The sequence below is a fragment of the Gallinula chloropus genome (assembly GCF_964237585.1).
Source record: "Gallinula chloropus genome assembly, chromosome: 12".
Lineage (NCBI taxonomy): Eukaryota > Metazoa > Chordata > Aves > Gruiformes > Rallidae > Gallinula > Gallinula chloropus.
In genome coordinates this window covers 22,873,076-22,887,208 of record NC_140097.1, presented here as the reverse complement: position 1 = coordinate 22,887,208, position 14,133 = coordinate 22,873,076, and the positions used below count along the sequence as shown (strand labels likewise).

The 14,133-nt window shown below is 64.4% G+C and overlaps 1 protein-coding gene across 2 annotated transcripts in view; it reads left to right on the top strand.

Moving 5' to 3' along the window:
- TEX264 (testis expressed 264, ER-phagy receptor) overlaps positions 1–10,129 on the top strand; it is a 41,175-nt gene extending 31,046 nt beyond the window's left edge. For both annotated transcript variants that reach the window (XM_084269615.1, XM_084269616.1), the window contains exons 4-5: positions 3,294–3,465; positions 9,593–10,129. In XM_084269615.1, coding sequence (XP_084125741.1) covers positions 3,294–3,465; positions 9,593–9,906 — 486 coding nt within the window. In that variant the 3' untranslated portion in view covers positions 9,907–10,129. The remainder of the gene's footprint in view (positions 1–3,293; positions 3,466–9,592) is intronic.
- Positions 10,130–14,133: the final 4,004 nt, after the last annotated feature.

The following is a 14,133-nucleotide window of genomic DNA, read 5'->3' as shown; positions in this document are numbered from 1 at the left end:
TCTCTGCGCCGCTGGCCTCCCATCCCCGGTCGCTGGGTTGTTCCTTTCCCTTGCAGCAGCCTCGCAGCCTTCCCCTCCACTGAGGTCATCCTCACCCTGTTCTTGTCCTTCGCTGACACCCATGGCTTGGTCACACTTCACTACACCTCTGCCTGGGCTTGCCTGGCCCTTGCCTGCCTCCTGATCTCCTTCGGGAAGATCCCAAGGATGATCTCCCTGCATCCCCTTTGGATGATCCCCTTCTCTGTTCCTGTCGCCCTGGCTCCCTGCCTCATTACCTCTGCCCTTTCCTCAAGTCTTTACACCCCTTTGGACCCAGCCCAGACAGGGTGGCATTCCTGGCTGCCCCCTGCTCCTTCTTGGGGATGTTGCTCTCTCCCAAGCCCAGCTGCCAGCGCTGAGCTCCACAGAAGCCCCACAGGTAGATGGGTTGCTTCAGGAAGAAGTGCAGGAGCAGGGTCTGGCTCACTAGCCTGGCTCCCAACTTGATTTGTACTGGCATAAATTAGGGCCACCACTCCCGTTCCTTTTGAGGAAACCCCTGGATGAAGTGGGAAGAAGGGAACTGTTGTGCCTCCTTGTAGCTGCCTGCAGTGAGGCAGGAGTGTCCAGTGGGTGTCCAGCGCAATCCCACCACCCTGGTCCCCAAACACTTCTAGGGCCAGGGAGACAGAGCTGCTTCCCACCCCAGCAGGGTGGAGCATCCTCATCTCTTCTCACATGATCCAGAAGTGTGCAGCAGCGTTTGGCTCAGGAGCTGGGCCAGGACCAGGCTGTTGGTAGAGCTGTGTGTGTATTCAGGCCTTACTGAGCCACGGTTCCCACACGGCAGGGGCGTGGGGTGGGGTTGCTGCTGTGGCTGGGGGATTGGAAGGGAGCTGAGGCAGCCTCCATAGATTGTGGGGAGAGGGTATGTCCCAGATCCGCTCTCTGGGAATCCCAGAGTGGTCTTTGGGAGGTCAGCTTGCGATGTCTTGGAGGCCAGCTTGGAGTGCTGAGACTGATTATAGAGATCTCATATGAATGTAATGAAGGTCTCTCTATTCCTTGAGCTGGGGCTGTTCAGCCTGGAGAGAAGACTAAGGGGGGGACCTTGTGAATGTTTATCAATATCTGAAGGATGGGATGCAGGGGGAATGGGCAGCCCCTTTTCAGTGTCTGTGGGGACAGGACAAGGGACAATGGCTGCAAGTTGGAGCACAGGAAGTTCCACAGCAACATGGGGAAGAACTTTTCCCCAGTGAGGGTGAGGGAGCCCTGGAACAGGCTGCCCAGGGGGTGTGGAGTCTCCATCTCTGGAGAGATTCCAGCCCCATCTGGACGCCGCCCTGTGCAATATGAGCTGGGGAGCTGCTTTGGCAGGGGGTTGGACCCCATGGGCTCTGGGGGTCCCTTCTAACCCCTGTGATTCTGTGATTCTCTCTGCTCTCAGGTCTTTTGAATTGTCCCCACCTGCATTAAGCAGTGGAGGGCCAGCTGGATACATCCAAAAAAGCCTGAGGAGCTTGGAGATACCCTTCTCTGGTATGTGTTGCAGCAACCTAAAATAAGGAACCGAGCTGAAGACGGGCTGATGGGCTTGTGGTTGGTAGAGCAAGGGGCAGAGCAGCGGGGAGGCTTCTTGTCTGCTTGCTGCTGAAGCAGGGGGAGAGCTGTGAGCCGCCCCTGCGCCGCTGCTAAAAACAGCTTGGCTTGGGTTTATCTGATACAGTTTTGATCTCTGTGTGTGTGAGTGTTTCACCTGCCTGCGAGTGGGAACTCCAGGCCCTGAGTGCCTTGGACGCCCGCCCGTGTCCCTGCATGTCCCTGCGGCACCCGGATCGCCAGCGTGGCTCCTCCAAGGATGCAGGAGGCACTGTGCCCAAATCCAGGCTGAGAGGCGCTGGGGATGGGTAAAGCTCTTGCTGGGCTCCGCTCGCTCTGGCCTCTTCACCCGCCACAGCTGGTTCTCAGCTCCTGTTCCTGCCTCCCCAGCCTGGGGAGCTGGGGCTCTGCACTGGTGGCTCCTCTGGGCTTTCGTGGGAAAACACACCCGAAAATGGCTCATGGGGTTTTCATCCCCATCTCGCTCGCTCAGCATCGTGCCAGCATGGCGGTGGCTCTTCACGGGGCCGCGCTGGCAGCGCCCGGGAGGGGGTCAGCGTGGGCTCCCCTCTGCTCTGGATTCTGTCTGACGCTGGCATTTGGCTGGGAAATGAACTCAAAATTAGCTCAGTCCATCCCCGGGGGCAAAGGGAGTCAGGAACGAACAGGATTTTGGGAGGTCACGTTTGATGCTCCCATAGAGAGGGGCCAGCCTGGGATTTGGGGAGCCCTGGAGGGATGGGAACCCTGATAGAAGATGTCTGGGCAAGCCATGCTGGCAGGGATGTGGCAGGGAGGAAGAAGAGCATAGTTGGGGCAGGGAGGAGGAGGAGGAGGATAATCAGGGTGGTTGTGGGGTTAAATAAAAGCTGTCAGAGGTTTGAAAAGGGGAAAGGAAGAAAGAACAAGAAAAGCTGCTGAAGAGGCGCTCTCCCTTCTCACCCGGCTTGTAATCAGCCGCCCCCTCTGCCAGCGAGCAGCCGGCGGGCAGGCGGGCGAGGAGGGGGTGGCAAGAGGGGTCCAGCTGCTCCTCAGCCCAGCCCCAGCACCCCAAGAGCCCCCACTGCCCCGGCTCAGCGTGGGCTGGGGCACAGCAGGGGGTGGGACGTGCCCCCATCACAGGGCTTGTGGGGCTGAGGTCTGGAAGTGTGCTGCCAGGGGGAGGCAGGGCGAGGAGGAGGGGGAGTTGTCGGAAATGCCAGGGATCCGTCTCCCACTCCCCCTGCCCTCGCTGTTCTGAAAGGAGCTGCTTGAGCTGTCGGCTCTGGATTATATTAATTAGCAGAGAAGCGCTACGCCCGCTCGTGGGGCCGCGCTGCCGGGAGGGACCTGAGCCTTGGCAGGGCCATGTGAAGCAGCTGCTGCCTTCCCTGAAACCCTTCGTTCCAGCACCAAGTGAGCCCACCACAACCAGGGCTGTACTGGGGCAGCTGAGCCTCCCTGGGGCTTCAGCATCTCCTCCTTGAGTCCAGGGGGTTGCTCATCCCCGGGGCCGAACCCGCTGTCCCTGGCACACGGGGTCTGTTGCAGCAGGGAGAGCAGCACTGGGGTTTTGGGGTAGGATCCACTGCTCTGTGCTCAGTTCCCACGTCTGTGGCACAGCAGGTTAGTCTGTGACGATGCCAGGCCAGCAGGTCCTTGTTGTGGGGGGTTCTCAGGGCATGGGGCAAGGGCACATCCCTGACCTGCGGTCCCCTGCTGTCTTTCAGGAGAGGAAGCTGTGCGCCCACCCCCGGATCGAGATCTACAAGGAGGACCACATCTACTTCGTGTGTCCCCTCGCCCGCCAAGGGGACTTCTATGTGCCTGAAATGAAAGAACTGGAGAGGAAGAGCAGGGCTGCTGCAGCTGAGGCTGAAGACGCCCAGACAGACATCACAGGTACCCGTGGCTTGTGCATGGGTGATTGGCAGTGATTGGCATCAGTCCTCCCAAAGGTGGGGATCCTGGGCCCAATCCCTAAGTTGGGCACATCCCTTCTCCTTGCCCTGGGCTGAGAGAGGGTCTCGTCCCCAAGATGTCACACCGAGCTTCGGGGGAGCGCCCGGGCACCCCTGTGGCACCAGGGCAAGGGCCAAGCTGCTCCTGAGCTGCCAGCCCCCCGTTGTCAGAGCTGGATCTCACAGCTTTTGGTTGCAGCTGGGCTTGTTTTTCTCCTTGTCATATACATCTTCCTTGAGCTCATCTTCATCTGTTCCGTATCGGGATTGCGAGGAGCTTAAATACCAGGTTGCTGTAGCTGGTGGCGGAGTTGCCCGATAGCATCTGCTCAGCGGGATCTGTTGGAGTCTGGATGGATTCATACAGGAAGGGACCACAATGGCTGTAGGCGCGGAGCAGCAGTGCTATAGTAACCCAAAATGCTGGCTGCGGCGCCGGCCCACGTGCTCACATGTCTGCGAGGCGCGGGAGCCGCCAGCCGAGCACGCCCGGCGCCGGGCGGCACGGCCACGCCAGCCACACGCGGGGCAGCTGCCCCTGAACCTGTCCCTGTCCCTGAATGTAACAGGACAAGGGGCAATGGCTGCAAGTTGGAGCAGAGGAAGTTCCACAGCAACATGGGGAAGAACTTTTCCCCAGTGAGGGTGAGGGAGCCCTGGGACAGGCTGCCCAGGGGGTGTGGAGTCTCCTTCTCTGGAGAGATTCCAGCCCTGTCTGGACGCCGCCCTGTGCAATATGAGCTGGGGAGCTGCTTTGGCAGGGGGTTGGACCCCATGGGCTCTGGGGGTCCCTTCCAACCCCTGTGATTCTGGGATTCTGTGATTTGGGTTGTTTCTTGATCCACCTCAGCTCCACTGGTGTTTTGAGTGGTCCTGCCCTGACGGATGCTCGGGCAGCACTGGGGTGGGAGGGTGGAGAGAGCGGTGGTCCCGCTGGTGGCACTCAGCACCTCTGGCCATGCCTGAGCAGTGCAAATGCAGATGGGGGTCCCCAACACCCCACCAGGGCAAGTTGGGGGGCTGGGGAGGTGCTGACCCCCTTCCCCCCTCGCTGTGGGTGCTGGGGATGCCCTACACACCCCGATGTGGCAGCAGATGAAGCCCACTCTTCCCTCCCTCTTGCAAAACGCTGACGTAAGAGCGCTGAGCGTGCGACTGCGTGGACGTGGCACCTTCCAGTCCCAGCTGATGGAACTGCCCCCAGCAGCTGCATTGCTTTGGGCTAAGGGCTCCAGGAGTTCCCAGCAGAAAGTGCTGCCATTGCTCCTCACCTCTCCATGTCCAAGCAGAACCAAGTGACCCAGATGCTCAAGAAAAGCTCGGGTTTGTTTCTTGAGCCTCCTGGCCTTGGGGCGCGTCTCTCCGTTCGGGCTCTCACCTGGTGTCCCCCCTGGCTCCTGAGCTCACCCTGCGAGGTGCTGGGTGCCTGTGGCTCTGAGCAAAGCCGGTGGCTGTAGGAGCTGCTGGACACAGCGCAGGGTCTCTGCTTCCTGCCTGCCCTGCATGGAGCAGGGCACTGGCAGCTCTGCCGAGGACAAACGCACCCGGCACACGAGGAAGGGGCCGGGAGCTGCGGCTGCCCCCGCACCAATTCTGTCCCTTCTTCACCAGCGTCAGGGTCATCGGAAAGACGGGAAGGGGTTTTGGAAGGCGGCTGATGGGTCTCCAGGGGGGACCCAGTGTCAATCACGATTAGCTGCTTTGTACTTCATTATTTTCCGGGGCTCTGGCCTGGGCGCAGCGGGGCCCTCGCCCCCGGCTCGCTCCCAGCAGCGCGCTCCCCAGCATGACCCCTGCTGCAGCGTGGAAGGTGAAAGCAGACAGAGGCAGCCTCCTGACACGGGCTGGCTGGCACGAGCACAGATGGTTTCCAAGCACGTGGCCCTGCCCGGAGTCTCAGGTGCTCCTTTTCCCGCAGCTGAATTTGTCCAGCAGCGTCTGGGTGCAACCGGCGGCATCACCCGCTGAGCCCCAGTGCCGCGGGGGGCGGGGGGCTCCTTCCCCGGTGAGCTCTGATCCAGCCCAGCTTGCTCCCATCCGCCTCAGCCCCCTGCCCGCTCCACAGCCCCCTGCCCATTCTGCAGCCCCCTGCCCGTTCTGCAGCCCCCTGCCCGTTCCACAGCCCCCTGCCCTTTCCGCAGCCCCCTGCCCATTCCACAGCCCCTTGCCCATTCTGCAGCCCCCTTCCCATTCCACAGCCCCCTGCCCATTCTGCAGCCCCCTGCCCGTTCCACAGCCCCCTGCCTGTTCTGCGGCCCCCTGCCTGCTCCACAGCACCCTGCCCATTCTGCAGCCCGCTGCCCATTCCACAGCTCCCTGCCCATTCCACAGCCCCCTGCCCGTTCCACAGCCCCCTGCCCATTCCACAGCCCTCTGCCCATTCCACAGCCCCCTGCCCATTCCACAGCCCTCTGCCCATTCCACAGCCCCCTGCCCATTCTGCAGCCCCCTGCCCATTCCACAGCCCCTTGCCCGTTTCGCAGCCCCTTACCCATTCCACAGCCCCTTGCCCATTCTGCAGCCCTCTGCCTGTTCTGCAGCCCCCTGCCTGTTCTGCAGCCCCCTGCCCATTCCACAGCCCCCTGCCCATCCTGCCTGCCTGTACAGTCCAGGAGAGGTCCCGGTGGGTGACCCCCCCATGCCCGCCCTGGCCCCGCTCTGTGGGAGCCCCAGCAAATGTAGGGAGCTGAGCCCCCCCTGCCAGCACATTGATCTATTATTCAGTGGCAGAGGAGATGAATATTTGATTGAACAAGGGAAAATGGAAGGTCCAGGTACACCAAGACCTCAGGCAGCAGTGTCCTTTGGAGGGGTGCAGGAGGGGAGCCAGCCCTGGCAGGAGGGATGCTGGGTGGCACAGAGCTGAGCTGCATGGGGAGCAGCTCCCTGACAGGTCCTTGCACCCATCCCAGGTGGTACCTCAGTGTTGGCTATTTGGCTTCTTGCCTTCCTGGGTGAGCCTGGCATTTGGGGGGCTCCTCAGCACCCTGGCAGGGCTTCAGCCCATGCTGTGCCTCTTCTTCCCATATTAAAACTCCCCAGGTTCTTTGTTCCTGCTGTGCAAACATGCAGCAGGGTGGCTATGTGGTCCTTGGGGGAGCAGAGCAGAGGAGGTGTTGCAGGGACCATCCAGCATCTCACTGCATGGCAGAAGGAAAAGCCCTGCTGGATCCGGATGCTGTGCCGGCCCCCAGTGCAGGGTGCAGCCTCGGGAGGTGGGAGGCAGGGGATGGGCAGCAGCTGGCAGGGGTGAGGACAGAGCAAAGTGCCTGGGGCAGGCTGGGGAAGTGGCTGTGAGGGCCCACAGAAGCCCCCGTGCCTGCGAGGTGAGAGCAGCACCCCGCTTGCCCACAAGGCACCTTCCAACCAGGCTTTGGTTGCCCCCTTGGGAGTCCCTCCACACCCCCTACCCAGCCTCCCTGGGCTGTGCAGGGACAGCTGGGGGTTCCTGCCACATCCCAGCAGGAATGACTCCAGGTCCTGTGCTGCCCTGGCCATCCATCCCCACCAGACTGGAGGGCTGTGCTGGAGCCACCCGTGTCCTGCACAGAGGTGAAGCGAGGCAGTGGGAACAGGCAAATCCTCCAGCTGAGGCTGCTCCAGCGCCATCAGGAGTGACAGAGGGGTGACAAAGTGCCTGGTTGAATGGAAATGGGACTGGATTTATTGCTGCCCTTGGAGTGGGGGAGAGGGAGGTGGCTGCAGGGGTGAGGACAGCAGTGCTCTCCTGGGGTGGCGGCTGGGAGCGGTGCTGAGGTTGGCTTCATCCCTGTCTTCCCCTTCCCAAGTGGCTGCTCCTCTCCTCAGGAGAGGTTACATGTGGGGTTACATGATGGCTTCCTGGGCCATATGGCCCGAGGGACGTGGGAGGGATGCTGAGCTGGCAGGGTATGGCCTGGGGGTCCCAGCTCAGTCTTGTCCCACATTTCAGAGGGACACAAGATGACCATGAATGAACTGAGCTGTTGGAAGCCACGGTGGGACTTCTGTCCGGTGGGACTATGTCTGGTGGGACTGTGTCTGGTGGGACTGTGTCCATGTCACCTCAGGCCACCCATTGGGACAAATGGGAAATGATTTGAGACCCCTGCTCAGGACCTCATGAGCCCTTAGGGGCTGCACACTCCCCTCCAGCCCCCCCAGCCCCCTCTTCCCAGAGGCTTTCTGCTGACCGCCTGCCCAGTGCCGGGTGGGAGGGAGGGCACCGTCCTCCTCTCTGCTGCCCCTTGGCTGCCCACCGTGGTGCTCCTCCCGGCTGGCCGCGTGCAGAACATGCTTTTTAACTTAGAGCAAATGGAGTTTCCATGTCGAGGTGCTGCCCGACGCCGCCGCCGCGCCCGGACGCTCTTCCCCTCCCCTTACCCGGGCGCTTCGCCAGGCGCTGGGTGACCCCGGGCTCGGCTCGTGCCGGCTGCCTCCGTGGGTCTTCCCTGGCTGCTCCTCACCCTGGTACCTCCGCTGGGTCCTCTCCGAGCTGGGCTGGGGGCTGGGGGGCCAGTGCTGCTCGGAAGGCCGAGGGCTGCCGTGCAAGCAGCTCTGCTGGCACCCGCCCAGGCTGGGAAGAGAAACAGCAGAAAAGACCCAAAAAAAAAGGGATTTGAGGGTGTTTGGAAGGGAAGGTCCCTCCCTGGCAGGTCTCCTCTGGGAGACCGGTGGCTGCGGTGTGGCTGGAGGAGGCTGAGCAGCCCAGCCCCAGCCGCCCCGGCTGCGGGAGCCCGGAGAGGCTGGGGATGCCTGCGGGAGCCCCGTGCCGTGCCGCAGGAGCTGCCGTGGAGGAGAGGGCTCCCCTCTCCCAACCAGCAGCCCCTCCAGCCATCACCATCCTCTGCGCTGCTCCCCGGCCCCGCTGATGGCGAGCTGCAGCCTTCAGCCGGCTCCTCCTGGTCTCCCTCCTGGCGTGGGGCACGATTCTCAGCAGGGGGGTCCAGCCCAGCACCAGTGCTGCACCCCAGAGGTGCCAGGGATCGGCTGGGCCCCACACATGCCCTTCTCACCGGTGCCAGGCAGGCAGGAAAGAGGGTGGAGTGGGGAGGGCAGTGATGGGGGAGCCCGATGGGTGTTCGCCGCCACCGCCGTGATTAGCAAGGCAGTTCCGCAGTGTTGTGATGAGCGCTGTGGTCTGTGATGTCATAATCAAGCATGTGGGCCTGTGATGTCATAATTACCAATGATTAATGTTTTACAGGAGGATTTTGTCTCCCGGATGGTTGCTCTGGCAACAGCACCGAGCTGCTGGGCTCAATCTGACACACTTGTCTTGTTGTCGACTCCTTAATTGTGTTGTCAAACAAACTAACGAGGCAGGGATCAGGGGAGGGGGGGGTGGGCTGAGGCCTCACCCAGGCAGGCAGGGGCGGTCCAGGGGGGGGGCTCGGCCGGGAGCCGGGGTGCCGGCTGGCAGCCAAGTGATGTGCAGAAGCGCCAAGCCGGCCGAGCAGGCTCCCTGGTCCCCTGGCACTCGGCGTGCCATGTGCTGCTGAGCCCGGCCTGCCTTGGTGCTGCCACCAGCAAAGCAGGCAGGGAGCAGGAGCCGGGTGTGTGGGGGCCGGCGGCAGCGCTCGCGTGGCACGGCGTGAGGCCGGACCCGCGCCCACCGCTGGCGGCAGCGCATCTGAGGACGTGCCCATGTGCCACCGTCCCCTCGGGTGCTCACGCTGTGCCACAGCCCCACATCACCCCCTCAGCACAGCGTCACCCCCTCAGCACAGCATCACCCCCCCAGCACAGCATCACCCCCCCAGCACAGCATCCTGCCTGGTTCCCGGCACGGTGCTGGGGGCAGTTGCTGCCCGAGGATGGGCTGCCAAGGGGGAAGCAGCGAGGACAGGGCAGAGCTGAGAAGCTGGGTGGTGATTGTGCTGGCTTGTGGTGTCCTGATGGCAGGGGGCTGCGCTGAGCCCAGCTCCTGCTTGTCTTGGCCTGGGCTCTTCTCAGCAGCCATGGGGGTGACGGGGCAGGAGCTGCATCCCAGCCTGACACTTCTGGGGTTTCAGGGTGGCTTCAAAGGCAACGTCACCCCATCCCCATCACCTCCATCCTGCAACATCCCTCCTCTCTCTCCACCCCAGGGGCTGACACCATGAGCGAGACGAGCTCCATCAGCATGGAGGCCACAACCGACAGCAGAGACACCTCAGTGGCCACCTCCATCCTGCTGCCCTTCCCAGCCAGCCGCGGCCGGGAGGAAGCAGACACCCGCAGCGAGCACAGCTACAGCGAGTCGGGAGCCAGTGGCTCTTCCTTCGAGGAGCTGGACCTGGAGGTCACCGGGGACGTGGAGGGAGCTGCAGGTTTGCTGCCCGACGTGGGCTACACGGGGAACCAGGAGGTCACAATCAAGTGGACCAAGGAGCCCGCCGCTGCCGAGAGAGGAGAAGAGTGAAGCAGAGACCTGGCTGCCTCGCAGGGGTCCGTGTTCCTGGGAACTGGTTGCCTTTCCCACCTCCTTCCTCTCCAGCCAAGAGATTTCAGTTGCTGATTCCCCCGGGGACCCGCTCTCCCTCTTTGCAGAAAGGGTGTTTGGCTGTTTCAGGGACATGGGGAGGGGAGGGGGAGGGTCTCCCGCGGCGCTCGGCGGGTGTGTGGGGTAGGTGTGGGTTGAGTGGGGTGGGGGGGGAGGCAGCAGGATGTGTTTGCCGTTTCTGTGTCTCTAGATGCAAACTCCTTGCAGGGGTGTGGGGAGGGGGGTGTGGTGGTGGATGGCAGGGGTGTCTGTGCCTCCTCAGCTCTGCCAGGGCCCCTCTCACCCACAGCTCCTGCCGCTGCCGTGTGTCCCAGCACCAGAGAGCTGCAGGTAGCGCCGGGTGGGCTCGTCCCCCTCCTCTTCCCTGCCTGGAACATGGAAACATCCCGTGTAAAATCCCACTGCTCCCGGCTGCCACGGGCGCTCCTGGGCTCTGTAATAAAGTGGATGCTTTTCCTCACCGGTGGCATTGCTGATTGTGTGGCCCCGTGGTGGGGAGTGGGCTGTGGGTGGGGGGCTGCCCCCCGCACACCCCCGCATCGAGCCGGGGAGCTGCCCGGTGGCTCCGCGTCGCTGCTGCTCAGCTCAGTCCCTGCCTGGGCAACCCCGGGGGTCCCGGGGACCGTCCCTGGTGTATGTGGGCTGGGGGGGTGATGGGGAAGGATCCCAGCTGCCACCCCAGGCTGGGCTGGGCTGGGCTGGGCTGGAGGGAGGTGGTTCCCCCCTCATCTTGGGAACCTGCTGAAGGTAGACAGCAAAGCCAGGTCCCCGACCTGCTGGTGCCCCATGGCAGGTCCAGTGGCGAGAGGACCAGCCTGCCTAAGCTGTGCCACCTGCCTGGTCCCACAGGGTGTGTAGGCAGGGACGTGCTGGCCCCAGTTCCCTGTCCCTGGGCTGGGGACATGGGAACAGCCTGGACATTGCTGCCAGGGCAGTGCCGGGTGCTGGAGCCCCTCAGTCCCTGCCCCAGTGCCCCCAGTGCCCCGACATTGCAGGGCAGTCAGACGTGGTAGCCCAAAACCAGGGCTTGGCATGGAGGGGGACAAGGGACAGGGGAGGCCCAGCTGTCCCTCCATGGTGGGGCTATGTCCTCCCTGGCTTGGAAAGGTCACGATTAGTCCTCAGCCAGTGATTGACAGGAGATTGTTCATAAATATTTTGTGCTCTGAGTGATAAAATATTAAACTCCTCCAGCCCACATGGAAAAATATTGCTCTTCCCAGTGTTTATCTTTGTTGCTGGTTATTACGGAACTGCCAGGCCCCCTGAAATATTTATGGCTGGCTGAGGCTCTGGGGAGGTTGGAGCCAGGCAGCGGATGCCAACGCTGCTTGTCCCCTAACCCCACTGACGATGGGGCTGGGGAGGCTTTGCCACTGTCCCGCCAGCAGCGGTGCCAAAGGAGCAGCCAGGAGGATGCAGCCGGTGCCGTGGCACGTGTGAGGCTCATGCCAGGTCCCCTCTGCTGGGGGAGAAGCAGGACCTTGGCGCTGCTGGTATCCTTCAGCACAGCCAGGCACGTCTCCATCACTCCCTCGTCCTCTGCCCAGCCTGGCCAGCAGTGCCGAGGTCCCCCCAGCCCTGGCACCCTCCTTTTTCCTGAGTGCTTCCAGCCTTGGAAGGAGATGGGCTGGCAGGGGCTGGTCCTGGTGCCATGGCACCCCAGGAGAAACCTTGCCACAGAGGTCCTGGGTCATCCTCTCCTCAGATCAGGGCTGCTTGCTGGGGGTGTAGACAGAGCAGGTCTGGCTCGCGGTGCAGTGCCCTAACCCACAGCCTGCAAACACAGCAGTGGCAGTGGGGAAACTGAGGCACGGGGCAGTGGGGCTGTTGCTTGGGGTAGTGGCCTGGAGACACCCGTGGCTCCTGCAGGTCCTGTGCCATCCCCTGTCCTGTTCTTGTCCCTGAGCCACTCGGTGGGGTCCTGCGTGGCCAGATGACTCCAGAAAGGGTTCAGGCAAGTAGTGGAGACCTGGAACACTGAATTCATCCGCTGCTTCTGCCTTTGGATGGTCCAAACACTTCCCCCAGCTTGGTGCTCGTGGGGGCTGCGTGGAGTTCAGGGAGGCAGCGGGATGATGCCAGGCACACTGGTACCCCCAAAGGCTTTGGGGAGCAAGGGGGCAGAGGGGACAGGGACGGAACGGCCCCAGGGGCACCAGGTCGCAGCTCCAGAGCTGGGACTGGGACCCTTGTGGCCGGGCTGGGACTGAGCCGGGAGCTCTGGGGCGGGGGGGGAGCAGGCACTGAGCTGTGCCCTGCCAGGCGGCCCGGGGTGCGGAGCCCTGTCCCGCCGCTGCCCCGCCGGGATCCGGCCGCCCCTTGGCTGTGCCCTGCCCGGATCCCGCCGTGTCCCCGCCGGGCTCTGCCCAAGCCCTGCCCGGCGCGGCGGTGCCGGGAGCGGGCGGGGGGCAGGCGGGGAGACCCCGGGGTGCCGCTGCCCGCCGGGCCGGGCCGGGGCGGGGGCCGGGACCGGGGCCGGGCCGGGCGGGGGGCGGAGCGGCTCAGCTCGGCTGGGGCTGGCGGAGTGTCAGAGGCGGCGGCGGGCGGCGGCGGCGGCAGCCGCAGCTCCCAGGCAGCCGCTGCACCGGCACCGGCTCCCGGCGCAACCCGCCGGGCCCAGGTAAGGGCTGCGCTCCCACCCCGGCGCTCCCGACCGCGCCCGTCCCCGTGGCCTCGGGCCGCGCCGTGTCCCCAACCGCGTCCCGGCGTCCCCCGGAGCTCCGTGCCCGCGGCAGCGAGGAGCGGGGACCGGGCGATACCCCCCGCAGCCGTCGGGGACGCGGCACGGAGGGGCTCGGCGGCCGGTGCCGGGGCTGCGGGAGGGGAGATGAGCCCGCGCACCGGCACCGGCACCGGCTGGGCCCGGGGTGCGTGCGGGGCGGGGGCGAACCGGCACCGCTCCCGCCGTTCTCCCGTGCCCGGCGCGGGACGCCGGGTCGCGGGGCTCCGGGAGAAGGGGCTCCGGGGGTCCCGGGGGCCGCCCGGGCCAGGGGAGCGCGAGTGACCGGCCGGTGCGGCGGGGACAGGACCCCCCCTGCGACCCCCGCCCCTGCTGCCGTCCCCACGGGTCCTTTCTCCACGGTCCCTGACCGGAGAGAGCGGAGGCTCCGGGAGCGGGGGGGGGGATGGAGCGGGACAGGCGGGCAGCGAGGCGGATTCGGGCTGGGATTGGGGTGGATCGGCCAAGCCCGTGACCCCAGGCTCTGGGCGGCTGCGGTGGGGCAGGCGGGGCCCCCTCCTCTCCCCCTGTGTCCCTGGGGTGCCCGGGCCGGGGCCGTGGCAGCGCCTCTTGCCTTTGCCTCACCGACCCCCCACGCTGCTGCCAGGCCGGGGGAGAGCAGCCGAACGGAGGGGGGAATGGGGCGAGCACCCAGGGAAGGCGCTCTGGGCCCCCCGGGGGCCGTGGGGCAGAGCGAAGGTGCCGGGTCCCGGCAGAGCTCGGGGGTGCCAGGAGCTCCAGAAACCCTCAGGGGAGGTGACGATGGCGGCTTGTGCCGGCCGGGCTCTCACCCTGTGCCCTCCTCACATGCACCCCGTGCCACCCTGGTGCTGGAGAGGGGCAGGTCTCCTGGCAGGGGGTGGGTGGGAAGCTCTGGGGACACGCAGGAGCGCTGGCATCTTCCCACCCGTCCTACTCGCCGATGCTTTGAGGAGGGGAGGCTGCCAGCAGCCAGCAGGAGCTTTCCCGCTGCCCCGCGTCCATCCGTCAGGCTGGACTCGGCTCTGCCCTGCTGGGTGCTTCACTTTCCCCCAGTGTTCTCCAGATGTTCCTGGGGGGCTGTCTGCCCCCAGCACTATGCCAGCCCAGCTGAGCAGCTGCAGGGATGGGCACAGCCCTGCTCACGGCATCCCTCAGCGCTCACTCTGGGGTGGGGAATGGTTTGCCCTTTCAGGAGAGCTTTGCCTGAAGGTGCCCTTTGTCTGCCGGGTCCTGCCAGCTGCCCTGGAAGAGTCAGACCCCGGGGAGCCGGGCTCTCGGTGCTGCTGGGCCCGTGTGCGGGGTCCAGCCTGCTGCCCTGGGGCTCCATCAATAACCCACATGCCTGAGGAAACTCTGGGTCCCTCAGGAGTGTTCACTGGCTGAATAAGGCAGGGACCTTCCCTCAGCCTCTCCCCCAAACCCTTTCAAATTAGGGGGTCAGG